Source organism: Melopsittacus undulatus, chromosome 2 (assembly GCF_012275295.1).
Source record: "Melopsittacus undulatus isolate bMelUnd1 chromosome 2, bMelUnd1.mat.Z, whole genome shotgun sequence".
In the NCBI taxonomy this organism is placed as follows: Eukaryota; Metazoa; Chordata; class Aves; order Psittaciformes; family Psittaculidae; genus Melopsittacus; species Melopsittacus undulatus.
In genome coordinates, this window is record NC_047528.1 from 3,229,231 (window position 1) to 3,254,768 (window position 25,538).

General features: G+C 47.7%; 2 protein-coding genes across 3 annotated transcripts; one reads left to right on the plus strand and one right to left on the minus strand.

The window, feature by feature from the left end:
- The first annotated feature begins 487 nt into the window (after positions 1-487).
- Positions 488-12,857, plus strand: AQP11 (aquaporin 11). 2 transcript variants are annotated; one of them, XR_004080019.2, is made up of 4 exons: positions 488-1,539; positions 6,923-7,039; positions 9,429-10,037; positions 12,595-12,857. XR_004080019.2 is itself a non-coding variant. In XM_005144770.3 (3 exons), the coding sequence occupies exons 1-3, from the start codon at positions 945-947 to the stop codon at positions 9,479-9,481; spliced, it is 765 nt and encodes a 254-aa protein (XP_005144827.2). In that variant the 5' UTR covers positions 488-944; the 3' UTR covers positions 9,482-10,360. The 2 variants fall into 2 exon arrangements, 1 of the variants encoding a protein (XP_005144827.2); XM_005144770.3 differs by lacking the exon at positions 12,595-12,857 and having other exon boundaries at positions 9,429-10,360.
- CLNS1A (chloride nucleotide-sensitive channel 1A) lies at positions 12,713-24,612 on the minus strand. Its single transcript, XM_005144768.4, has 7 exons — positions 24,447-24,612; positions 21,715-21,851; positions 19,185-19,298; positions 17,862-17,972; positions 17,273-17,446; positions 15,832-15,916; positions 12,713-13,337 (listed from the first exon to the last, which is right to left on the minus strand). The coding sequence occupies exons 1-6, from the start codon at positions 24,563-24,565 to the stop codon at positions 15,849-15,851; spliced, it is 723 nt and encodes a 240-aa protein (XP_005144825.2). The 5' UTR covers positions 24,566-24,612; the 3' UTR covers positions 12,713-13,337; positions 15,832-15,848.
- Positions 24,613-25,538: the final 926 nt, after the last annotated feature.

Genomic DNA, 25,538 nt, shown 5'->3' on the forward strand with positions numbered 1-25,538 from the left:
ACGATCCTCCTGGAGCTGGGCTTTCCCAATACCCTTTTATTCCCAAATTTACCAAGAGCTGATGTGTTGCTGGTCCTAAATTTCATAGGGTCACCGAATCCAGACTGCTTTGGGTTGAAAGGGACCTTAAAGCTCCTCCAGTTCCAATCGGGACCCCTTCCACTGGAGCAGCTGCTCCAAGCCCCTGTGTCCAACCTGGCCTTGAGCACTGCCAGGGATGGGGCAGCCACAGCTTCTCTGGGCACCCTGTGCCAGCGCCTCAGCACCCTCACAGGGAACAGCTTCTGCCTCAGAGCTCAGCTCAGTCTCCCCTCGGTCAGGTTCAAGCCATTCCCCTTGGCTCATTAATCACTCATTAATACTAATTAACCCCCCACCCCTCAGCGCCATCGTCCCGTACCGGACACCCCCGTGTGTCCCCCCCCCGCCATTTCGTGCTCCGCGCATGCGCGCTCCCTCAGCGCTCCGCTCGCTGCCGGCGGGCCCGGCTCCGGTTCTCCTCAGCCGCTGAGGGGCCGGGGCTCCCCCTCCAGCCGCTGCCGACGGGGCGGCCGTAACACCGGCTCCGCGGTGGGGCTGCGGCTCCAGTCCGGCTCCCAGGCACCGGGGACCCGTTGTAACCGTGTCCGCTGTCCGGCTGGCTGAGGGGAGCCCGCCCGCCTCAGCGCTGAGGGAGAGCGGAGCCCACTTCTAACCGCTCCATGCTTCCATAGCACTGCAAAGGGAGAGCTTTCTCGTCCCCGCCGCTTCCCAGCAGGACACAGGGATCTCCCTGCCTTCCCCCTGGGCAGCCGGGCTGCCTGCCCTTTGCTCCCGGTGAGTCAGGCTCCAAGCAGGTGGGGACAGAAGCTGGCAAGGGAAAGGGGTGGGCATTTTCCTTCCCTTTCCCTCCATAGTGGTGGGGCTGGAGCACAGCGAAGCCTCCGTCCTGTCAGCCTCTCGCCATGGCCGTCGGTGGGGCTGAGGTCTCGCTCCTGCTCATGGTCAGCATCGTGGTGGCCGTGGGGCTGTGCAAGAGACTGATCCTCCGCCGGCTCTCCTTAAACCGCCGCCTTGTCCCTGCCCTCATGGAGCTGCTGAGCACCTTCCAGATCTGTGCCTGCACCAACGAGCTCTGCCTGCTCGGCAGCGTGGAGCCGAAACCTCACGTCGGCCTCAGCCTCACCTATGGCTTCACCGTCCTGCACGGCCTGACCCTGAGCGGCAGCGCCTGCAATCCCTGCGGCACTCTGCAGCCCATGTGGAGCTCTGGAATACCGCTCCAGACCGGGGGGATCAAGATCGCCGCTCAGTTCGTGGCTGCGGTGCTTGCCAGGGTGTTTATGGGCTGCATCTGGAGCCTGGGGATAGCAGAGGCACATTCGGGAGCGCTCTCGCAGGGATGCAGCAGCCCCATGCAGACTACGGTGGTGCAGGCGTTCTGCATAGAACTGCTCTTCTCTGCCGTTTTCCAGCTGACCTTGCTGCGAGCGGAAAGAGTTAATCCCAAGTACAGGGTCCATCTGATGGCTCTTCTCATCACCATGCTGGTGTATGCAGGTTAGTCTGTGCTTTTCTCTGTTCCTGCAGTGAAACTAACAGAAGGAGGGGGGTTTATAGACTTAAAAGTGTTAAGATGTGAAAGGATTGCTGTTACACTACAAGGAATGCATCAAGGAGAGTCTTTGGTCCAACATATGCAGAGTTCATCTGGAGTTTATATAAAGTTTCCCTGATTTAGATTCCAGGCAGGTGTGGGGCTACGAATGAAATGAGGTTCGAATGTAAAACAGTGTCAAATCCACGAGGAAAGGTTTTCACACATCACTGTTAAAATAGCTCAGTGAAGGGTCGTTTCATAACCCAACTTGATACAACGTGAGAGGTTTCAGACAGGGTGCTCTGATTCCTAAATGGCATTGCGAAAGGAAAACACCACGGATTGTGCAACAGCAGGGTACAGACTGGTGATATGGCATAAGTTCTGCATTTAAATAATGCATAATTCATAGCAGTGCAGTTTGTTTAACTGTTAAATCCTTACAGCAGAAGCAGGAATGGTTATTTGTAGCATACATGCAGAAATGATGAAATACTTAATGAAACCAAGTGTAGAAAAGGGAATGTATCAGGTGACTGTTGTATCGTGGCATTGACAAGAGCCTGTCTCTGTAGTGCCCTGTGTATCCATGTCCTTGCCTCTGCTTGGTTGTCACCTCAGGCTTCCCAGTGTGGGGACACTGTCCCTTGGGCAGCATCAGATCAGGGGCAAGGAAGCAGTGAGGGGAGTCAGTCTGAACTTCATTCCGCAGTGGATGCTCCCTGTTGCCCCCAGTGAAGTACCAGAGTTGTTGTGTCACTTGTCACCCTGCAGGGTTGTACAGAAGGAGATTCTGTAGCTTGGGATACAGAGATAGTTATAGAAGTGCTTGTGCTACAGCACCCGCCACAGTCATCTAGGAAATGATCAAATCCAGTTATGAGAGAGGGAAATCATTCTCTTACCAGCAAACATCTGGGCAGTCCCTGACATCCTGTGTAAAAGGTTTAACTGTATTATGCTATCAACCATAATAGCATATAGTAGCATAAAGTACAGGTGAATTTTCAGTTGTATTAATGAAAAAAACCCTTTACTCATTATATTTACCTAAAATTAGCCAATACCTGAAAGATTAAAAGAAGCCCATAGAGAATACTAAGCATTAACTTCGTAGTTTGAACTACTTGCTAATACTAATTTTGAAGGCAGAGGGAAGGTGTCAGTGCATTTTAGCAGATCAAATATATTTCTGAATTCCTTGTTTAAAGTGTAGCTAAAAGTTATCCTCCCTCTTTGACAAGGATAAAAAGCTGGATTTCTGGCTCTTAACATTCTTTTCTTACTTAGCAGATAGTCATATAAAATAATATGTGTCACATTGGCTTTCTCTCTGACAGTTCATAAAAAGGATTCATGCCCCTGTCACTGGACAGGCTGGACTCAGGCCTTTGTCTGTCAGGAGAAGGTTGTGCACCTCCTTCTCTTCCTTGTCATAAACTTGGACTTGTTACAACTCTCTAGTGCAATCGATCCCTGTGTACTTCTAGGAATCATCAGACCTCCTTTGCCCTCTTCAACATAGAGTTTGTCTGTATTTGTACACAGAGCACCCTGTGCTACATGGACAGTTTTCTTCCAATTTCTTTTAATTGGGAATTAAGTCTACTATAAAAATGCATATGCATTCCAGAGAGCAGATCCTGAACCTAGTATTACCCCATACTTAGTGGAATCCCAGAGTGGTTTGGGTTGAAGGGACCTCAAAGCTCATCCAGCTCCAACCCCTGCCACAGGCAGGGACCCCTTCCACTGGAGCAGCTGCTCCAAGCCCCTGTGTCCAACCTGGCCTTGAGCACTGCCAGGGATGGGGCAGCCACAGCTTCTCTGGGCACCCTGTGCCAGCGCCTCAGCACCCTCACAGGGAAGAGCTTCTGCCTAAGAGCTCAGCTCAGTCTCCCCTCTCTTGGGCAGGTTCAAGCCATTCCCCTTGGCCTGTCCCTCCAGGCCCTTGTCCCAAGCCCCTCTCCAGCTTTCCTGCAGCCCCTTTAGGCACTGGAGCTGCTCTCAGCTCTCCCCTTCAGGAGCCTTCTCTTGTCCAGGCTGCCCCAGCCCAGCTCTCTCAGCCTGGCTCCAGAGCAGATCTGCTCCAGCCCTCACAGCAGCTCCATGGCCTCCTCTGCCCTCATTCCAACAGCTCCATGTCCCTCTTGTGCTGCTGCCCCAGAGCTGGATCAGGGCTGCAGAGGGGGTCTCACAGGAGCAGAGTACAGGGGGAGGATCCCCTCCCCTGACCTGCCAGCCATGCTTCTTTTGAATCCCATTCTTTCTTGTTCACTCTGCTCCAATCTTCCTAGGGTTTGCATTCTTTGCTGTACACTCAGCTTCAAAAGGAAAGGTGAAAAGTGCTGTCCTCCCCCTGTTGTAGGCATGAACTTGGGTGTTTCCTCTTCACTCCTAAGATGTTGATTGAAGCCTCTTGAATTAGAGGAAGGCACAAAATCAGAGATTCCTATCATGGAGCTGTTATAACAAATGTGGGAAAATGCTGCTGTTATGAATGTCTTCCTGTGATAAAGTCACAGGCTTGCCCTGTAACAGATCTCCTTTCAGTGGGAGGTTAGGTAGGTACTTAGGACACCAAGAGGTTCTCAAACCTTTCTTGGTACCTCTTTGCCCACATCTACATACACATTCCCCAGTATACACTCCATTCTCCTTAAATCTACAATATAAAACCAGGTTGATTTGGGTTTTATGCTCTGATTTTAAAAACCACATCAGTTGTGCCTTCAGGACCTGTGCTTATTAGTTATGAATGAACCAGAAACATCAGAAAATACACCTCATCCATAATACATCACATTTCATTCTATGAATTACTTTCTACTATGGGTTTGAAAGCTGTAGGAGGAAGAACTGCTGTCTAAAAAGGGGCTGTAAGCAAGAGTATCTCCAATTCCACTTTAGTTTGGGTGTTATTTTGAAGGATACCCATATCCCTATGGCTTATCCCAGTCCAAATGTATTGATACACATGCAGGGCTCAGAACTATTCAACTACATTTATATGGTGACTGAGTGAAGGTGTTTGGAAGAACTAACTGTTGATGTGTCACTGTTGTGTATACCCCCTATTGGTACTTGGGTATGCAACAAATAATGCCAGATTATACAGGAGCTTCAACATTTCAAGCTGTTCCTTAAGGGTTTTTTCTACTTTTCCCTAGTTAAAAATATTTGGATCATTTTTAACATCCAGCCTTCCACAGACCAAATTTTTACAGCACAACCTGTGCGGAAAAGCTCCATTTCTGCATTTGCTGTTTCTTCTCCAAAATAGAAGGGAAAAGAGAACATTATGTCTTTGCATATGAAGGGAGTGATTCAGAAGCTAGGGATACACACCATATACATATTGCTAAGGACTATCCTTGGATATTTCCTTTGGGAAAAGATTTATTTAGGATAAGAGTAAAAATAGAATCATAGAATAGTTAGGGTTGGAAAGGACCTTAAGATCATCCAGTTCCAACCCCCTGCCATGGGCAGGGACACCTCACACTAAACCATGGCACCCAAGGCTCTGTCCAGCCTGGCCTCGAACACTGCCAGGGATGGAGCATTCACAGCTTCCCTGGGCAACCCATTCCAGTGCCTCAGCACCCTCACAGTAAAGAACTTCTTCCTTAGATCCAATCTAAGCTTTCCTGGGTACAACAACATAGATGTTACACTTATTTTGCTATAAAATCCTTCTGGTGCACAGAGATGTCTAAAAAGGATTTTTAAATAAGATTATACAAGTGGCCCTGGCCTATGGTTGATAACCTGGTAGTTATTAGTAATGAATACTGAAGAAAAACAGTGGCTAAACATCTGTTTAATGTTCAGAAAACAGCAGCTGCATCCTGGTAATGAAATTCTACTCTTAAATGTATGTTTGTGGCTATAAAAGCAGAAGCAGTATGTTCATAACTAGATGGAATAACTGTAGATGGCCTCCCTGGCAACCATGGAGGTTCTTCATGCGTCAAGAGCACACAATAACAGACTAAATGTGTAAGCGTGCACAGTAAATCTGAGTTGTGCTGGAGAACACATTTAAACCAGAGTAAACTGAGGAGATCAACAAAGGTTAAAACCTTCCTGACCTGGAATAACAGTAAAAGAAATCATAAAGAGACTATTCTGCATAGAGAAATATCTGTATATAGAGACTATATTCTGTATAGAGAAATAGAACAGAAAATGGCAAAGACCTTTTGGTAACTGATGCTCATACTAATGAGGGTTACAGTGGGTGGTATTTGTACCCAGGGGGAGTGCAGAGCTTATCTGGGGAAAATCAAGGAGGAACTTTAAGAAACTAAACACAATTAGATGTTAAGGGATCAGATTAAGATATAAAACAGATATGGGGTGTTTAATAAAACAGAAATATGGAGGATTTTGCTGTGAGTAATGCTTTTCATGCATGATTGTGATGAGAGGCACAACATATGTCAGAGTTAAAACACCTGCAGGTTCATCTGCTGTGTAATTACAGTTTAGTCCCCACAACGTAATGTGTTTGGATCTAGTTATTTAGAGAATGTCGAGGCAACTTCATTTACATCTAAATCAAGGACTTTTCAGTCTCTCATGCTCTGCCAGTGAGGAGGGGCACAAGATGCCAGGAGGGGAGCAGAGACAGGACACCTGACCCAAACTACCCAAAGGGGTATTCCATACCACAGCACGTCATGCCCAGGACAGAAAGTGGGGGTTGGCCCCAGGCAGAGAACAACTTCATAGAATCCCAGACTGGTTTAGGTTGGAAGGGACCTTAAAGCTCATCCAGCTCCAAGCCCTGCCACAGGCAGGGACACCTTCCACTGGAGCAGCTGCTCCAAGCCCCTGTGTCCAACCTGGCCTTGAACACTGCCAGGGATGGGGCAGCCACAGCTTCTCTGGGCACCCTGTGCCAGCGCCTCAGCACCCTCCCAGGGAACAGCTTCTGCCTAAGAGCTCAGCTCAGTCTCCCCTCAGGCAGGTTAAAACCCATTCCCCCTTCTCTTCTACAAGCATGCTACAGACTAAAAGAACTTATCAGCAGAAGCATTCAACATGAGCCAAACCCATCTCTTTAAAGAGCATTTGCTAGGGAGAGATAAAGGAGGTTACAGTCTACACTTCAGGTATTTGGAAGCATTTTAGTGAACAGTTAAACTCTTAACCCTGCCATCAAGGTAAATTACACAGAGTTTATCTACTCAAATGGTTTCTGCTAATTCATTTCATTGCAGGGTGTACATTGCCTTTAGTATTGTGTATGTGCATTTCAGTTTTAATTTAGAATAAATACCAATAAAGATTTGATTTCATATTGTTTGATTCCATACTGTTTGCATTTTACTGCAGGTGGAAATCTCACAGGAGCAATATTTAACCCAGCATTGGCTTTGTCATTACACCCACACTGTTTCTATGAGAAGTTTCTGAGTTACTCACTAGTATACTGGGTAGCACCATCCTTGGGTAAGTTCTTCATACTCTGTGTATTTGAGGAAGTCTTTTTCCGTACCTGGTTCAGAAATCAGGAACTGGTGTTCTTCATTTGATGGTCTGCTTTAATGAAATCTAGAACATAGTCAATTACAACATAGAATCATAGACTCACAGAGTGGTTTGGCTTGGAAAGGACTTTAAGATCATCCAGTTCCAACCCCCTGCCATGGGAGGCATTTGGGTAGAAGTCATTCAGAATCATGGGTTCACTCTGCACAAGCAGGCTATGGATTTCAAACCTGTGTCATGCTCTGTGTGGAGCACCTGTAGTGTGCTGTTGTGACTCAAGCATCTGACACTAAGTTTTAAACACCAGTTTCATTCACAAAATAGTATCTGCTGTTACAGTAAGATCATTTTAAGAAACAACCATATTAGGTTAAATCATTGCTTAGTTTAGATGCCATGTGTAGATGAAGCCCTCAGTGACATGGTTTAGTGCTGGGCTTGGCAGTGCTGGGGAACAGGTGGACTTGATGATCCTAAAGGTCTTTTCCAACCCAGCTGATTCTATGTTCAAAGTCTAAGTACTTCTGGGATACTCTGAGCAAGAAGATGTACTACCAACCAACCACACCAGCACAGTCCTATGTGGGAAAAGGTTAGTGTTTAGGTAGGGTTAACTGGTTAGTTATAAACCAACAGCCCTTTACTCTGGATCCTTTCAGAGCTGCCTATTGTTTGGGACTTTACACCTTTGTCTTACAGTCCAGCCTGTTTAAGGTACATTGCAAATGCTCCCACTGACCAAGGGCCCACTTGTAGATTCCACCAGAGTATTAACAGGAGAAGAGGCCACCTGGAAGTGAATATTAACCTGATTAAGTTCAGAAGGAAAAACATCCTGGTTAGCACAGTTTCTGTCTTGCTTTGTGACACTATACAAGAACATAGGGATGAGTAATTTAAAAACCCCATAGGTATTAGCACAAGTGCTTAAAAATGCTTTCCCAATTATATTATAACACCAAATCTTTCTTATCTCCATAGTGTCTAAACTTTACAGTTCCCATTCTGTGGTTTTCCCTGTCATGGTTGGAAACAATCTCTTCTCAATTCAAGAATAAACAATATGAATAACTAGATTTTCTCCAACTTAAATGACAGTTTTAATTTGGAAGCTGCTGATTTCAAGTTGTGTGCAGATGAAACTGCTCCATGCTGTTGGTTGTTCACAGTGAGTCCCTACAGCTCCTGAGCTTGCTGTGTAGAGGGTATATAAGGAAGCTGCTAATCCCAAATTCTTCTGTGAGTGTTAATCCTATTAGGAGGTACAACAGCGAGGAAGGTACAACAGGACATGAAACATAAACAGGAAATATCTCAAAGGGCACCAGTTAAAAGAACTTCTTGTTTGAGTTTATATCTGTGCATGTTCTGCTTGGGTTGATGCTCAGTCAAAAATGGAGACAGAAGTTTTAGGCTAACTAAAATTCACTTTACTATCATTTTGATATATTAGATACCCAAACAGGATATGAACATAGAGTAAGCTATTGCTAAGCAAGATAAAATCCTGTGTGCTGTTCCAGTTGGTAGCTAGTGAAGTGTTGTAGGCAAAGCTGGTGTGGGCATCACCTGGTCCTGACAGAACACACGGTACTTCCCAAAATCCAGGTTTAGCTTTGTGTGTGTTGACTGATTTCTACCTGAAATCACATGGAACCTTTCCAGGTTGTAAGTACTTGGGATTTAAGGTTCTGGCAAGTGATCTGAACAAACAGGAGGTGTTCTCAAACACCATCTCCTACTTAGCAAGATGTATCCTGCTCTGCAGAACGCCTTCAGGTGATTTTTGACTTAAGACAATCAGCAGATGTTAACTCAAATGGAACCATGTCTTGAGGGATTTAGAACGGGATTAGGGAGAAATGCTACAGTCTATACCAATTCATCAACAGTGATTTATCATTAAAGTACAGAAAATACACCTCACCACCCTCAGAGGGAAGAACTTTTGCCTATAATCCCTTCTAGTAAGCTTTTTGGTGATGTAGGGAGCTTCATAAGGTACAAGTTCTGGGTGAGGAATGCTGTCAACCAGACATTCATTTCTGAAACAGAGTAGTTTTTTCCAGGAGAGACAAAAAGATCTTAAGCTGTATTCAGGTGCCCTTTTTTTGACTGTCTGATCCTTCTGGGTCCATTCCAATTTGAGATGTTCTGTTTCTTAAGTAAGAACCTATAGTCTCTATAATTTTTCAGCTTCAAAATAAACTTGAAACTAGAATGATCTTCACAAAATACTCCTCAAAAAGCCCAATTTACTGTGCTGTACCCCTTGACATCACCTAAACCCAATGTGGTTATCAAAACAGATGCTGCTCACAAACTCATCCTTGCGATTTCTCTTTTCCAGGTACAATACTTGTGGCTTTCATATGGGGTGAAATCCTTCCCCGGATCTCCTGAGCCATCAATTCCTGACACCAAGCAGTGACATTGAAATACACCTTCAACATCTCAGGTTGTGAAGCTGCCAGAAAACTGCTGACCACAACTTCCACACCACCTTTCAGTTGTATTTCCAGACTTCGTATTTGCAATCTTTGACTTCCAACTTTGTATTCAAACACTTCTTTAGTAACAGCACACTGGGATCTTGAGATACGTGCCACCGTTAAACCCTAGGAATGTGAAGGACAGTTAGAACACTGCAACTTTGTCACTTTAGCCAGAAGTGCCATTTGCTGACCTTTATTACAACAGTTTGCAAAGCTCATTTTAGAGACATACTCAGTCCTTGTGATGACTGTGCTGGATTGCTTCCCATAGAAGGCACCTGCATAAAAAAGGAGCTGAAGATTTCATTCTTCTATTGACCTCATCATACTCCTCCTTGCAACACAGGAGAGGAAGAAAGGCTACACTGCTCCCTAGAAGAGGCCTCGTACCTCTATTCTAGAGACACCTTACACCGATATTAACAGTCTGAAGGACCAGCATTGTTTCCCTAATAACAGTGCAGGTAAGTAACTCCTCACTTCCTTTGGGAAGGCTCTGCCCCATCCCATCCCATCCCACTGCAGCTGGTTGAATGTTTATCTTGGTTGGAAAAAGCAGTAATAAAGTATCATAAGTTTCTGTAGTCACACACAAAAAAAAGGGCATTTTGGGCAAAAACCAACCCCAAACTACTTCACCTGAGATCACTGCTGCCTCTGCACACAGTAAAACAGACACAGTACATAGGGATGAATCATGTGGAACTTATTTCATGTAACTCTTACCAGATGTTTGACTTTTAATAAATGAATTTGTAATACAGGTAAAGAAATGAAAGGTGTGTACACAAACTGCCACAAACACCCTTTATACCCTCCACTGAGAAGCACACCACCAAGAGGTACCATCATCCCCTGAAGTTCTCTTTCTAGCAGGAGGTGGATTCTTCTGAATGCATCTTAATTCTTATATATGCCAATAGTTTTTAAACTGAAGACTTCACTTTATAGTTCGTAGGTCTGGCAGGGGAGGTGGTTAACCAGTTCTACAAAGCTACCAGTAATAGCAGCCCAGAGAGAAAGGGAAGGAATCAGACAGGTTTTGATGGGGTTTTTCCTGCAGTCAGATGATGAACCAAGTCCTGACCGGCTGCTGCTGTCAGCTGCCTTTTCATGCAAGAGCTGGGGAAGTAAACATTCTCATATCATTTCTTCCCTGTGGCAATCAAGTCTTCTCTCATTTTAATTATCCAATGTGCCTCTAAGGTTATATTGCGAAATCAACTGTTTGAACTTGAAACTGGGTTTGCTACAAGAGCCTTACCCACGACCCTGTATTCAGTCATTAAACTAAAGCAGCCTGTTAATACACTGATGACAACTACAACTGCTGGGAGATCAGTCAGCAGCTCCTGGGTACTAGTGTGAGTAAGCCTAATAAAGGAGACTTGTCTTGAGTAAAACTCCTCACAGCAGGGACTACCCAGACCACCCTGTGAGCATGAGCAGACACGATCTTGCAGCTGGTTTTACATTCATCTGCCTGTTTGTAACTCAGCCATGGAGGGTTGCTAGAACAGAACCCAGCGTGTGAGACCTCTGAAAAACGTGTCCTTTTAACACATTACCCACTGCTTCTAAACAGATGCTTTGGGGGGATTCTACTTGCCACTCTATGGATTTGCTGCTTTTTTACCTATTTTAAAGTGATCCATACACTGGAGATAATGTTTCCCCCTCCCTGGGACTTTGCCTTCATTGGCTTACTCAGGCTGTTATTAACCTCATTTCTTACACGAATAGGACTGACATAATGAACTGATTTGCATGTCTCCCTTGAGCCCATGAGGCCCCCAGGGAAAAGGTCTTGAGAACAAAGGTCATCAAACATAAAAGCAGGCAGCCAGGGGAAAGAGAAAGTAGAGATAGAAACCCACAAGCAGCCAGGATTTACTGGCTTAGAGGCCAGCTTCCACCTCATTGATGACAGCGTGTGAAAGCAAAGTCCATAAAGCACAGAGGTCAGATTGGGGCAGCCCTGAGGAGCAGGACTTGGGGTGCTGGGTGAGGAGCAGCTCCCCATGACCCGGCTTCAGTGAGTGCTGGAGCCCAGAACCCCCCCGTGTGCTGGGCTGCACCCCCAGAGCATGAGCAGCAGCTCAGGGAGGGGATCCTGCCCCTCTGCTGTGCTCTGGGGAGACCTGAGAGCAGCTCCAGTGCCTAAAGGGGCTGCAGGAAAGCTGGAGAGGGGCTTGGGACAAGGGCCTGGAGGGCCAGGCCAAGGGGAATGGCTTGAACCTGCCCAAGAGAGGGGAGACTGAGCTGAGCTCTGAGGCAGAAGCTGTTCCCTGGGAGGGTGCTGAGGCGCTGGCACAGGGTGCCCAGAGAAGCTGTGGCTGCCCCATCCCTGGCAGTGTTCAAGGCCAGGTTGGACACAGGGGCTTGGAGCAGCTGCTCCAGTGGAAGGGGTCCCTGCCTGTGGCAGGGGTTGGGACTGGATGAGCTTTAAGGTCCCTTCCAACACAAACCATTCTATGATTCCAATTTATACAGATAAAGGGGCTAGTGAAGACATTCTTCTAGCACGTCTTGTATAACACTAAATACCCAATGTATTCAGCAATGTCAAGTTCACACCACTATTAAATCATCACTAATTTGGCTGCAATTCTTGATGAATATTCATCAAAGGTAGTTATAATTTTCACATACCTTGAAATCACACCATGTCCAACATGCTGAGCACAGCAGGACTGTTCAAAACGACTGCAAGAATGCAGGGCTGGTAAAGAAAACTGCTCATCTATCAACATATCCCTACTGAAAACAATCCACAAGGCAACTTCAAATCAAATGGAAATCAAGAACAACTTTCATCTGAACACTGGGGGGTGAACCACTTGAATTTGCTGACACTGCCCCATGGCACAACTACCAACACCCAGAGATGAAGCAGGGAAAGCTTCAACAGGACCAAGCTTTGGCCATCTAAATCTGGGTTCCCAAGTTTGGGATGGGTCAGACTAATTCTGTATTAAGGTGCCTTCTGAATATGTATTGCCCTTTTGTTCTCACATGCAGGTAGCCCAGGAAATGGCTTCATTGGACTCTGTGCTCTACAAGAATGTGCCGAACCCAAAGGACATGGGCTCAGAGTCACCAGTTGCTGAAGGAAAGGACTGAGGCTGCAGCACTGAGCTGGTTGTGAGATACAAAAGAAATCTTAGTTTATTTCACAACATTGTTAACATGTGATACAAAGACACAAACCAGTTCCCTCTTTCAGGACTTGACACTCTTAGGCCATCTCCTCTCCCACCCAAACCCTGCTCTCAGAGAAATGAAAGGGATAGCACTGAACTGACCCCAGTCACTTTGAGGGGCATTATATGAAGCTTCGCTTTCAATCCCCATCTGACCCTGTGTCCTTTTAGTCCAGCTGTGTAACATTTCTAGTCCCCTTTTACCCACCCAAATGAACAGGTACAAAAATATGGGGAATTCCAGGACAATCTAAAATTGTTCTACTTACAGTTGGATTTCTCAAGTCCCAGAACTCCTACAAAGGCTTCTCTGAATGCCCCCTGATTAGCCCCATTCAAGTGTTAGATGCAAAGAGGTTTTGTTGGGTTGGTTGGTTGGTTCTGGCTGCTTAAATAACCCCACAGTGGTCACAAATGTCAAACCCTGGTTTAAACATCTATAAAAGCGTTTTTAGACCTTAGATGTCTGAAGCTTAGGTCATTAAAAGAAAGGTTAACTCCTGATAGTCACTGCCATGCCTTCAGCTTTACAGCTTATTCTGCAAGTGCCACAAGAGGAATCTGAAAGATACAAGACACCAAGTTTACATGATTAAAGGTTATTTATCGTTACAAAGTCATAGTTAATTGTTGTTTGCACAGGGAACAGCACTTCACTGCACACCCACTGGTCTGCAGCAGCAGCTCTAAGCTCGGGTTAGCTAAGGACACTACACACAGACACACTGGTCACTCCAGAACAACAAGCTGCACCTCGTGATGTGCCAGACACAAAGCTGCTCATTAAACACCAGTGGAAACATCCCACGTGAACCAGCAGCAAGTCTCTGAGAGCTTTGGTGGGCAACTGCCACATCTCATTTGGGTAATGAGCAGGAATATGCAACATGAGCAGCCCACAAGGGCATCACTGTAGCAGCAGAGCAGCGGTCTGCTCCCTAACAGGTCACCAACAACACGTTCTTGCACAGTGGGTTTGGGGTTCACAAGGTTAAAAGGGCTCAGCTGCTCCACAAACAAGATCATAGCAGTGATTCAGTACTGAGATCAGAGCATGCTCCCTCTCTGCTCTGTTTACAGAGCATAGAACTAAGCTGCCCTCGTCCTCATGCTCAAACTCATTAGCACAGGTCTCCAAGAGCTGTTCTTGTCACTTGGCACCTTCAGTTATTTATTGCTGCTGTACATCCCAGAGTTCTGTACTTAACTAACATCATAAATGCACTCAGGCTGGTTTAGAAAGACCCATCACACCCACAGCTCCTGAGCTGCTACCTGGAACAGCATCACTGCATGTGCACATCACCTGATCTGCCCTGGCAGGGACCAGCTCCTCAGCTCGGACCAGTAAGGACAAGGACAAGCAGGACAGCAGACTGCCTGTCCAGTCACCTCTCACAGCATTAATCCCCCACAGCCACCTGCAGCCCCACAGAAGGCACAGATTAAGCAGCAGGAATAACTCCTCTGACCAAAACAACTTCTTACAGAGTGGATTTGATGCTTTGCTAGGAGACCAGTCAACACCACTTCCACCAGCACTTCAGGCTCCTTAGATATCTGCCACCAGCCACTTATTCTCCTTAGTCCTGGCCAAGTATTCAAATACACATTCAAATTTGACTTTTCAACAGCACAATTACTTATTCTTTTAATAAACCACAGATCAAAAATCATCTTGGAGATGGAATCATCAGAGCCAAGCTTCCCATTCACTAAGAGGCTCTTCATCTACAGCTAAAGAGTTTTCCTTTATCAGCTTAAGTCCAATGGGGCAACCAGTATCTTGACTTTCACTGGGAGAACTCCCTGTACTGCAAAGTCCTTCCTAGGGTGGGCAAGGTTTGAGCTCTTGCACCCAACAATAAATACTAACTCAGGACCCACAGCAGTGGTTAAGATCAATGAGCACGGAGCTACTCAGAGACTTAGTGCATGAGTATTAACAGCAAAGGCAAAGGAGGAGCAGAGGAGGGAAGCAGACGTGCATCACTGCTCCACAACAGCCTCTCTCAGGGGCTGCAGCCTCTCTCCCAGTGTAGTCCCAAACCAACTCCTGCCCCATTTCCACTGAATTTTTCAGCATGTCATTTTCCTGGGCCCCTTTCCTCCCCTGCCCTTTCCTTTTTCCTCCCTGACCTTTTGGCTACTGCCCACAACTGTGTTCTCCAGCATTCCAAGTGGGATGGTTCTGTACTTGCTTCAAGGCAAGATCTGGCAGCCTCTCCTGAGAGAGGCAGAAGAAGTGGGACAACACACCAGTGCTTCAGCAGCACAGGCAAACACTGCACTAGTGAGCACTGCTGCAGGAGGGCTGGGGTCACCACCCTGCTGTGCCTGTGCCTCTCCATACAGTCCCAGTGCCAAGGAAACGCTGGCATGTCCTGTAATGCCACCAAGAGAAAAAGCAGTGTAGGTGATGGTCACTGGCACAACCACCTAAGCAGGGTGTTGGCTCTTAACAACCCCATCCAAACTGCTCCATAGCTTTAGCAGCAACTGTTCCTGCTCTTGCAGTAAAGGAAGAGATGTGAATGCTCCATCCCTGGCAGTGTTCAAGGCCAGGTTGGACGAAGCTTTGGGTGGCATAGTTTAGTTTGAAGTGTCCCTGCCCACGGCAAGGGGGTTGGAAGTGGATGATCCTAAGGTCCTTTCCAACCCTAACTATTCTATGATTCTATGACTCACAGCACTTGTCAAGTGTTCCATCCCACTGGAAGGCCTTGGAATTCCTGCACACTGAGAATGAAATAACAGACACTAAGGACATAACTTCCTAGCAACAGCTCCAGCATCCACGAGCCCTTCAGATGGGACAGTTTAATGAAGGAATGAACTTCCAGACAGGCACCTCCATGCAGGTGATTGTTTACACCAACAAGCAATTTTGGACAGATCACTGTACATCTTTCCACATCTGCACTGACTACAGCTCCCTGTTCCTTCCCTAAGCCACCATCATCCCAATATCTTCCTTGCAGGAGATCTGTGCATTATACACATCACAGAGACAGAAGACTCTGCATACTGGAGAGGGTTGGAAAGCAGGACTTACAGCAGCACGTGGCCTCCTCAGTGATCGACTTCTGCATCTTCAAACTGCCCCGCAACTACTGGTGCTATGTCCACCTCCATCCCATCTGGAAACAGAACAGCCAATGCTATACACCACCGCACACAAGCGGGTGATGTTAACACAGCAAAGGGAGCGGGTGCCCTCTGTTGACAAGAGAGGGCCAGGACAGGAAACTCCTCTGCTGAACCTCTCTGCAAGGCTCTAAGGAAACACTGATGTGCTCCCAGGTGTGTGGGTTTGTTCCAGCTCCATCAGTTGGTCACTTGGAGCTGCTTCCCACCACCTCATCTCACCCCATCTTATTAAAATGACTTAAATGCCAGAGTTAAACTATTCCATCTTGAAATGATGTTTTGGTGTAGCAAATGGCTACATGATTCCTTTGAATAGCTTTAAATGTGCTCTTAACAGAATAAGAGCCAGACTGCAGAACCACTGCTCTCATATGGGCTTTAGTTTGTCTTTCCTGATGAATCTGATGGACTTCTGTGGCAAAGCTGACATGGGGTGAATGGTAGATGTTGTCTACCTGGATTTCTCCAAGGCTTTTGACAGGGTTTCCTATACAGCCTCTTCCTAAAGAACCTGATGGGTTATGGTCTGGACAAGTGGTCCATGCAGTGGGTGGAATCTGGCTGACAGGTTGCACCCCTAGGGTGGTGATGAGCAGCTACTTCTCCAAGTGGGAACCTGTAACCAGTGGGGTACCCCTGGGACTGATATTGGGCCCAATGCTGCTTAGTGTCTTCATAAGGGATCTGCGTGATGGGACCAAGTGTTCCCTGATGAAGTTTGCCAGTGCCACCAAACTGAGTGAGGAAGTGGACACTTGGAAAGCGGGAGCCACCCTGCAGGATGAGCTGGACAGGCTGAAGAGTGGGGTAACAAGAACCTGATGGAGCTCACCAAGGCCAAGTGGCAGGTCTTGCACTTAGGAAAACCCAATCCCAGAGTGCAGCACAGGCTGGGATCTGCCTGGCTAGAGCAGCTCTGAGAAAGGGACCTGGGGGAAACAAGCTCCATAGGAGTGAACAGTGAGCAGCTGTGGCAAAGGCAGCTCAGGGGAGACCTTATCCCCATGTTCCAGTATTTAAAGGGTGGCTACAAAGAAGCTGGAGACTCCCTTTTTACATGGAGTCCCATGGAAAAGACAGGGGTGATGGGCACAAGTTACTGCTGGGGAGATTCCAACTGGAAACGAGGATAATTTTGCACACTGAGAACAACCAGCCATTGGAATAATCTCCCCATGGAGGTGGTGGATTCCCCAACACTGGACACTGTTAAGACAAGGCTGGACAGGGTGCTGAGCCATCTAGTCTAGGTCATGCTTTCCCCAAGAAAAACTGGACCAGATGATCCTCAAGATCCCCTCCAACCTGGAATTCTGTGACTGTATGAAAACAAAAGCATTTCTTACCTTCAAACTCCCTTATTGAGTCTTCTGTTCTGACTCCAGCCATGTTGTACTGGCTGCTGACAGACTGGGCTAACATGCCTTCTAACCTCTCCAGCGTGGCTTGTCCCTCTGCAGTTAAATGTGACAACCCTTCTTCATAGGTGTAGAAGCTAGGGATGTCACCTTGCTGTAGCTCTGTGGAGACAAGTTGGTGTTTATCAGGTCAGGAGCCTGCATCAAGCAGGGGAGGAGGAACAAGAAGACAGATTATGTTCAAATGAGACAGCTGAGACTAAAAGGCTGCTCACATCAGTTACAGCACATACATGGTGATGTGAATTGAGCACACACCTCTGCAAACACATCCCCTGGGACCAGCAAAGGCTGATATTGGTGTTTGGGGCTTTGGAGCACGAGAACAAAGTTTTTGCTGAATTTCACTGATTTGTGATAGATTTCCTTCAGATTTTGAGTTGTTTTACGTGCCTCTCGCAAATTAATGTTTCAGCAAGAGGAGCAACGAACAACAAGCTTCTAAAGAGACCAAACCATGACAGACAGCAGGTATCGAGGTGCTGGCAGGTATTTCAAAGGAACAAGTGTTACAAACCATGGGCCTCCACGTCGTACTCTTCCCCTTCGTAGTCGTTGTCTGAATCTTCATCATCTGGGTCTGGGTGCAGAGCTTGGCAATCACACATAGCTGAAAACATGGCTTCCACTGCAGGGACACAAACAGACACAAACCTCTCTTGTTTATCCATCAATACCCACCACAACAGGCAAGAGAGACTGAAAGAGCAAAAAGACTTAGAACATTCCTTTACGAGAACCCCCACTGAATGTGTATTGGAAACATCACCCCACAAGCTGCAGCCAGGCAAGAAACAGAACAGGTTTTCCAGACCCAGCCTGGAGCTTTATCCTCTGTACAGCACTTTGCTGTTATTTCACAGAATCACAGACTGGTTTGGGTTGGAAGGGACCTTAAAGCTCATCCAGCTCCAACCCCTGCCACAGGCAGGGACCCCTTCCACTGGAGCAGCTGCTCCAAGCCCCTGTGTCCAACCTGGCCTTGAACACTGCCAGGGATGGGGCAGCCACAGCTTCTCTGGGCACCCTGTGCCAGCGCCTCAGCACCCTCCCAGGGAACAGCTTCTGCCTAAGAGCTCAGCTCAGTCTCCCCTCTCTTGGGCAGGTTCAAGCCATTCCCCTTGGCCTGGCCCTCCAGGCCCTTGTCCCAAGCCCCTCTCCAGCTTTCCTGCAGCCCCTTTAGGCACTGGAGCTGCTCTCAGGTCTCCCCTTCAGGAGCCTTCTCTTGTCCAGGCTGCCCCAGCCCAGCTCTCTCAGCCTGGCTCCAGAGCAGAGCTGCTCCAGCCCTCGCAGCAGCTCCATGGCCTCCTCTGGCCTCGCTCCAACAGCTCCAGGTCCCTCTTGTGTTGGGGACCTTGATAAAGGTGTATCTCTGGACAATTCAGTCTGTGTTACCCACTACAGGATTCCATATGACATTTAACACATAAGATTCTTGACTCCCGGATTCAGCTGTATGCTCCACACCAGATGGGACACAACTGTTTTCCAGTGGGAGCCTCTGGGCATCAGCATGTTCCTAATGAGATTGTTGCTGACTCAAGTCTCACTGAATTTGTATTTCATCATCTGTTTCCCATACACGTTCCCTGCAAATGTGCATAGATAAGGTTATCTTTGTTGTGTATTTGAAGTCTCTATTTTTAAGCATTGGAATTTTCCTCAAGAAGCAGCTGCTTGAATTATTCCAACTTCAAGCAGGATAAAACACTTTGCTCTTTTCAGCACACAGAAATTAGAGAAGGGCCCTAAAGGATAATATCATTTCCATCTCTATACCTCACTGTCTTCCCCATACAGCCAGGACTTTATGTTAAACCAGTTTTCCCTCTTCACTTACAGGCTGATTTGTCACTAGGTACAAATCTGAACTCTGCGATGGGTTCAGCATCATCATCGCTGTCTTCTTCCTCCTCCTCCCCTTCAGCCACAGGAGACTCTTTTGTCTCTGCCTCTTTAAGAAATGGAAAGAGTGAAAAGAAACATGTTTATTACTGAAACACACAGATAACCACATCAGAAACCTGGAGAGGCACAAACCAACCCACTCCCACCCACAGGATGGATACATGAGGCCCTCCCACAGCCCCTCAACAGCACTTGTCATGCAGAAGCTTCTCCATTTATAATTCCAGATTTCTGGAATAGCCACGTAATTATTCACATACTGCAGGAAAACTGCCTAATTCTGAACCCTTATAATCCCCACTGCTTATCATAGAATCCCAGACTGGTTTGGGTTGGAAGGGACCTTAAAGCTCATCCAGTTCCAATCCCTGCCATGGGCAGGGACCCCTTCCACTGGAGCAGCTGCTCCAAGCCCCTGTGTCCAACCTGGCCTTGAACACTGCCAGGGATGGGGCAGCCACAGCTTCTCTGGGCACCCTGTGTCAGCGCCTCAGCACCCTCCCAGGGAAGAGCTTGTTCTTTGTATCCAAGGATATCTTCCTTATATCATTCCCTTACACAATGCTAGGTACATATATTAAATCACCTGAACTTGAGGGATCCTGAGCATCACTGTCATGAAACCAACAGCTCCCAGCATGGCCTCTCCTGGAGCACTCTGAGGTTTATAGAGCATCTCTACTTGATTTCAGACATTCCTAGGAGGCCAGCAGGATGTCAGAGGTAGGAAATACACCCAGAGCCAATGCCACCTGTGCAAAACCCTGTTTCCCAGCTTCTGGGCACCACATACACGGGTAAGTAAGCAACGACTTTACCGTTTACTTTCCATAAGTATAAACCCCACAAATGTGGCTGCAGTTGATCCCTCTATGCTGGGGACAGTGCACTGACAGCCTCAGAAGTGCATTATGTGCTCCAGAACAACAGGAATACAGTCAAGGCTGTTCCTCTGAGAGTGGCTTTTATCCCACACAGAACTGAAGCCAAGAAGCTGCCAGGCAGCTGCCCCCCAAAATGAAGTCTCCAAGGAAGCTACACAACCCCTTTGCAACAGCCACCCGCAGGCTCAGCTTGTCACAGCTGAGCCCAGCTCTTTGTTCTCAGTGAAGTCAACCTCAGGGTGCCTTTCCCAAAACAGGGCTGAGGTTCACACACACACACACATACAGAGCACAAGCAGAACTTCCAGAGGAAGAACTAAATGTCCCCTGTCGAACAAAGGACAGAGACTCCTGCAGCCAAAGACGTGGAGAGGTTTGAGTGTGAGATGATTCAGCCGTTGAGAACTGCAGGGCAGCGATGGAATCGTATGCAAAAGACCTTTAAGATCACAGACTTGACAACTAAACAGATCGACTTGCTGGAGAACAATTACTGTAGCCAGTCCATAGATTTAAAACCCACCCACAATAATCAGTCTGTTAAGGATCTATAGATATGAACTGTCTCAGAATATCCATATTTTCAACCATCACTGTCAGAATGAATTCAAAGCTAGAAAACAAAATCTTTTGTCACACTAGGCTCAGATTACTTTAAAATAAACACAGTTAAAGGAAAATGGGGAGGAACCACCAAGAGGTTGGACACATAAATGTCCTCTTAGTTGTAGTCCTCATTATTTGTAGTGATGAATTGTCAGAGAACATTATTAATACAAAAGGAGGAAATAATGAAGAGTATTAATAATGTAAAAGCACCCCTGCCTCCTCAGTATTGCAGAACTTTCAGGATATAGATTATTTAAAGCACAATAAAATGCCAGATTTGAACCTTTAACTACAATCACTAACAGGCACGAAGAGGAAAGAGACCTGCTCAAGACTCAACACTCATTACTCTTCCATTGACATGGCAGTTTATTACACACTTCAATTATTAATAGGTCTGCCAGGACAATTAAAAACCAAATATACATCAAAACTATAGAAAACCCTCACATAAATAATCAGAGATAGTTTGTTTTCTCCAGGTCACAGCAAGAATGGTCAATGGTTCTGCAGGAAATAGAGAACCAGCCTGGTGACATGAGCTACTCCATGGCTTTTAAGCAAGCTGTGGGAGATAATGAGTGAAAGCTTCCAGGCTAATGTGAAACAGCAGGAATTCCTCAAGCCTGGCGAGGGCAGCATCATTAACATACATTCAATACAGCAGAAGTGATGCTCCAGCTGGAATCACAGGGGGAAGGCAGAGGAAATGAACTGTTTAAAGTGAGTGTAAGGGAGTAGAGAACCAATTCCAGGCAGCTCCAGTCATACAGAGTCATGTGCTGAGAGCAAAACATCACTCTGACAAGACAAGAGCAAAACTCTACTATAACATTCACCCCTCAGAGAATGAAACAGAAAATACTTAAATGAAACATGGCATTTTTAAGCCCCAAATTCCCTGGTTTTCAAGGGGAAATCATGCCACACAGGACCATGTGCCAGCACCAAGCAATGCTCCAGTCGTACCTTCAAATCTGGCATTCACCATGACGTACAAGTGCTCCCATGGGAAGGCACTCAGGTCCCTGGAGACAGCGTGTAAACTTATGGTGGGATAATCCAAGGAGAAGCCAACTCCGGAGTTTTCCAGCCAAGACAGGCGACTAAGAAGGAGAAGGGGAAAAAAAGAGGTTAGAAACTAACAGGGGAATGTGATGGACCTGACTCACACCTGCAGAGCAACCCCAAAACAGTGAGTAACTATGGACACAGCATTTACTCTACTCATAGGTAACACACGGTCCTGGACATGCCCTAATACAGTAAGTGATGGCTGAGGTAAAAGAAACCTGTTCTTACAGGACATGAAGCTGAAGCTGAGCACCCAAAACACACCTGTACTAAACCCTGCATTTCCCCACCCTGCCACTTCATTTTCTCCTCCCTGTAGGTATCTGTCACTCCAAAGAGAACTACAGCAGCTTGACAGTGGGGTTTGTAACTCAAACTATCACATGTCCTGTGGTTTCTATTACTAGTGTAATTTCTGGAGGATTACAATGACCTGTGTGTAGACACACAACCAGATCTATGATCAGCAGAGCTAACACAGCCAGGCCATTTGGGTTTTCTCACCTCACAGCCTATGTACTGTAGCCTGTGCTTCCCCCTGTTCTCACTCTAACCACTGCAAGAGGCAGCAGAGGTCGTAACAACTGCGCTGCTACTTCTTTCATATCCCAAAGATCCTTCCAGCAGCCCAGCTATCAAACCCCATTTAAATCTGGGTGTCTGTGATGGATGAACTCACACAGAGCACAGAAGTGTCAAGGGGCAGGAAGTGAGAACTTCCCCCATGTGCAGAACTTGGTGTTTACAGGTTTTTGTTGAGGACAAAACCCATGGAAAGGTCACAGAAGATTCCTTGCCTCGGGAAGTCAGGCTGAAAGCAAGAGTGAAGTGGGAGCAAGGAATTTCCTTCCTGGCCTCGATGGGGCAGCTCTCAATGTTTACAGCTCTTGATGCAGAGACAGTACAGCTTCAAAGCCACATTGTCCTCCCTGGTGGCCAGTTCTTGTGCTGGTGCCCAGCTCCCCCACAGCACAGCCCTCCTGCAAACACCACTGGTTTTATTCAGTAGCAGCAAATGCCTCCAGTAAGAGCCCTGTGATGTGCTGAAACATGCTAGCAGGAAGCTGGCAGTGTGTGCCTCACACAGAACTCCACTGAAAGCAAGTTACAAGGCAGCTCAACATTATACATGTTGAGAGATGCTGCATGAACAGAAGTGCTTTTATCTGCAAGCAAACAACTGAACAGAGCAGAGACTGGGAGCACAGAGAGATCCTGCTCCAAGAGGAGCATCAGCAACAAGCTCAGGTGGGGAAAAAGCCTCTCAAACAATATTAGACATTGTGTAAATGCTTTGAATTGTAAAGGTGCTAAAAGATAATTCAGTTCTCACTGCATGTTTTAAATGTTTCCGTTCTAACCACATTGTTCTGCTGCAGAAATACATTCTATTTAGAGTGGTTTTCCATGATTGAGGAAAACAGCTTTAATCAACAACCGTCTTCTTGAACTGTACAGTGCAGGAGAACTTAAAGGAACCTCTGAAGTGCTCAGATAACATCTTCCAGAATAACCAGCTTGATTCCTGAGTATTGAGAACATTCAGTGTCCACATGATTAATGTGACCAGAGAGACCTGACTGAACCATAGCAGTTAATAACAGCAGAAACCCCACGGCCACATCACCCACTCCCCTGTCAAGGGAATAAGGATGCTGTGGTTTGGATACACAGGCCAGTGGGCTCCTGTGCTGTGCTGTTCCCTCCTGTGTTGTTTAAAACATCATTTAGAGCAGGAACAATGGAAACCCCCCTTCAACGTGGCCCTGAACACTGCCAGGGATGGGGCAGCCACAGCTTCTCTGGGCACCCTGTGCCAGCGCCTCAGCACCCTCACAGGGAACAGCTTCTGCCTCAGAGCTCAGCTCAGTCTCCCCTCTCTTGGGCAGGTTCAAGCCATTCCCCTTGGCCTGGCCCTACAGGCCCTTGTCCCAAGCCCCTCTCCAGCTTTCCTGCAGCCCCTTTAGGCACTGGAGCTGCTCTCAGGTCTCCCCTTCAGGAGCCTTCTCTTGTCCAGGCTGCCCCAGCCCAGCTCTCTCAGCCTGGCTCCAGAGCAGAGCTGCTCCAGCCCTCGCAGCAGCTCCATGGCCTCCTCTGGCCTCGCTCCAGCAGCTCCAGGTCCCTCTTGTGCTGCTGTCCCAGAGCTGGATCAGGGCTGCAGGGGGGGGTCTCCCCAGAGCACAGCAGAGGGGCAGGATCCCCTCCCTGAGCTGCTGCTCACACTCTGGGGATGCAGCCCAGCACACGGGGGGGTTCTGGGCTCCAGCGCTCACTGAAGCCGGGTCATGGGGAGCTGCTCCTCACCCAGCACCCCAAGTCCTTCTCCTCAGGTGCTCCATCCCATCTCCCCCATCCTGTGTTTGTGCTGGGATTGCCCCAACCCAGGGCAGCACCTTGTTGAACTCCATGAGGCTCACACGGTCCCACCTCTCCAGCCTGTCCATGTCCCTCTGCATCCCATCCCTTCCCTCCAGCGCCTCGCCCGCCCCACACCGCTCACAAATCACCCCGAAACCCCACAGCGCTCCCGGCCTGCGCTCCACCATCCCTCAGGGAGGCCCCTCACAGCGCGGCCTACGGAGGTACCGAGCCCCATCGCACCCACAGACCCGCAGTGCCCCACTCACCTCTCGGTGATGTACAGGGTACCGGCACCCAGCGACCTCCCGGCCAGCACGGCCTCAGTGTCGGGCTGCTGGTGCCGGACACCCTCGGCCGGCGCCGGGATCCGCTTGAGGAAGCTCATGATGGCGCCGCCGCCCTCCTCCTCCAGCCGCCCGCGGCGGAACCGGAAGTGCCCGTCCCGCCGGGGCCGCTCTAGGGTGCGTCTCGATGGTGCGGCGCCGCCATCTTAGAACCTGCTATGTGGGGAGAGACCTTTAAGCTCCTCCAGTCCAAGCGGTCCTCAGCGCTGCCCCAGAGCCATAGCACTGAGGGTGAACTGAGCTCATGGTTCCCACTCACAGCCAACCCTCATCCCCCTCCCTCCTCCCCATAGTACAGCTGCTGCTCCTGCACCCCATGGCTGCCCCTCATTTCACCTCAGCGTCTCCCATGGCCACCTCTACTCTCTCCTCACACTCTCCCCTCATGGCTGCCGCTCCCCTCATCGCCATCTCTCACACCCCTAAGCTCATCTCATAATCTCTCTTTGATACAGGGGTAGCCAATGTACAGGGGACTAAAAGGATTCCTTTGGTTAGCCAGGGGTGTTGTCTCTTGTGAAGTACCTGACATACCGGGGCATTGACTCCTGATAAGCCGGAGACAGGCAGACTGGGCGCCGACCAAACCCTAAGGCCATGTCTAAAGGTTAAAAGGTGTAAAGTTTAAGCAGAGGAAGACTCATTTACTTCATCCTGAAGACCCCTACTCACAAGAGGAAGACTCATCTACTTCATCCTGAGACCCCTGCCCATGCCCAGAAGGGGCACTGCGCAGGCGCAAAGCACCTCCCGGCTCATTATAATACGAAGCGGGGATAATAAATATGTATAGGTGGATTGAGCAACCTCATGTCTATATATACCTTAAGAGAATAAATGTACAGGGAGAACACCCCTGAGGTGTGCATGCTTTGGAGGAGCAAACCCCATGCACCTCAGGGCTGAATAAAACCATACCTACTTTACAGCTTTAACTGGTTGTGGAGTCTGTCTACGCATCATCTTCACCCCTCATGGCTGCCCCTCATCTCCCCTCAGCATCTCTCACACCCC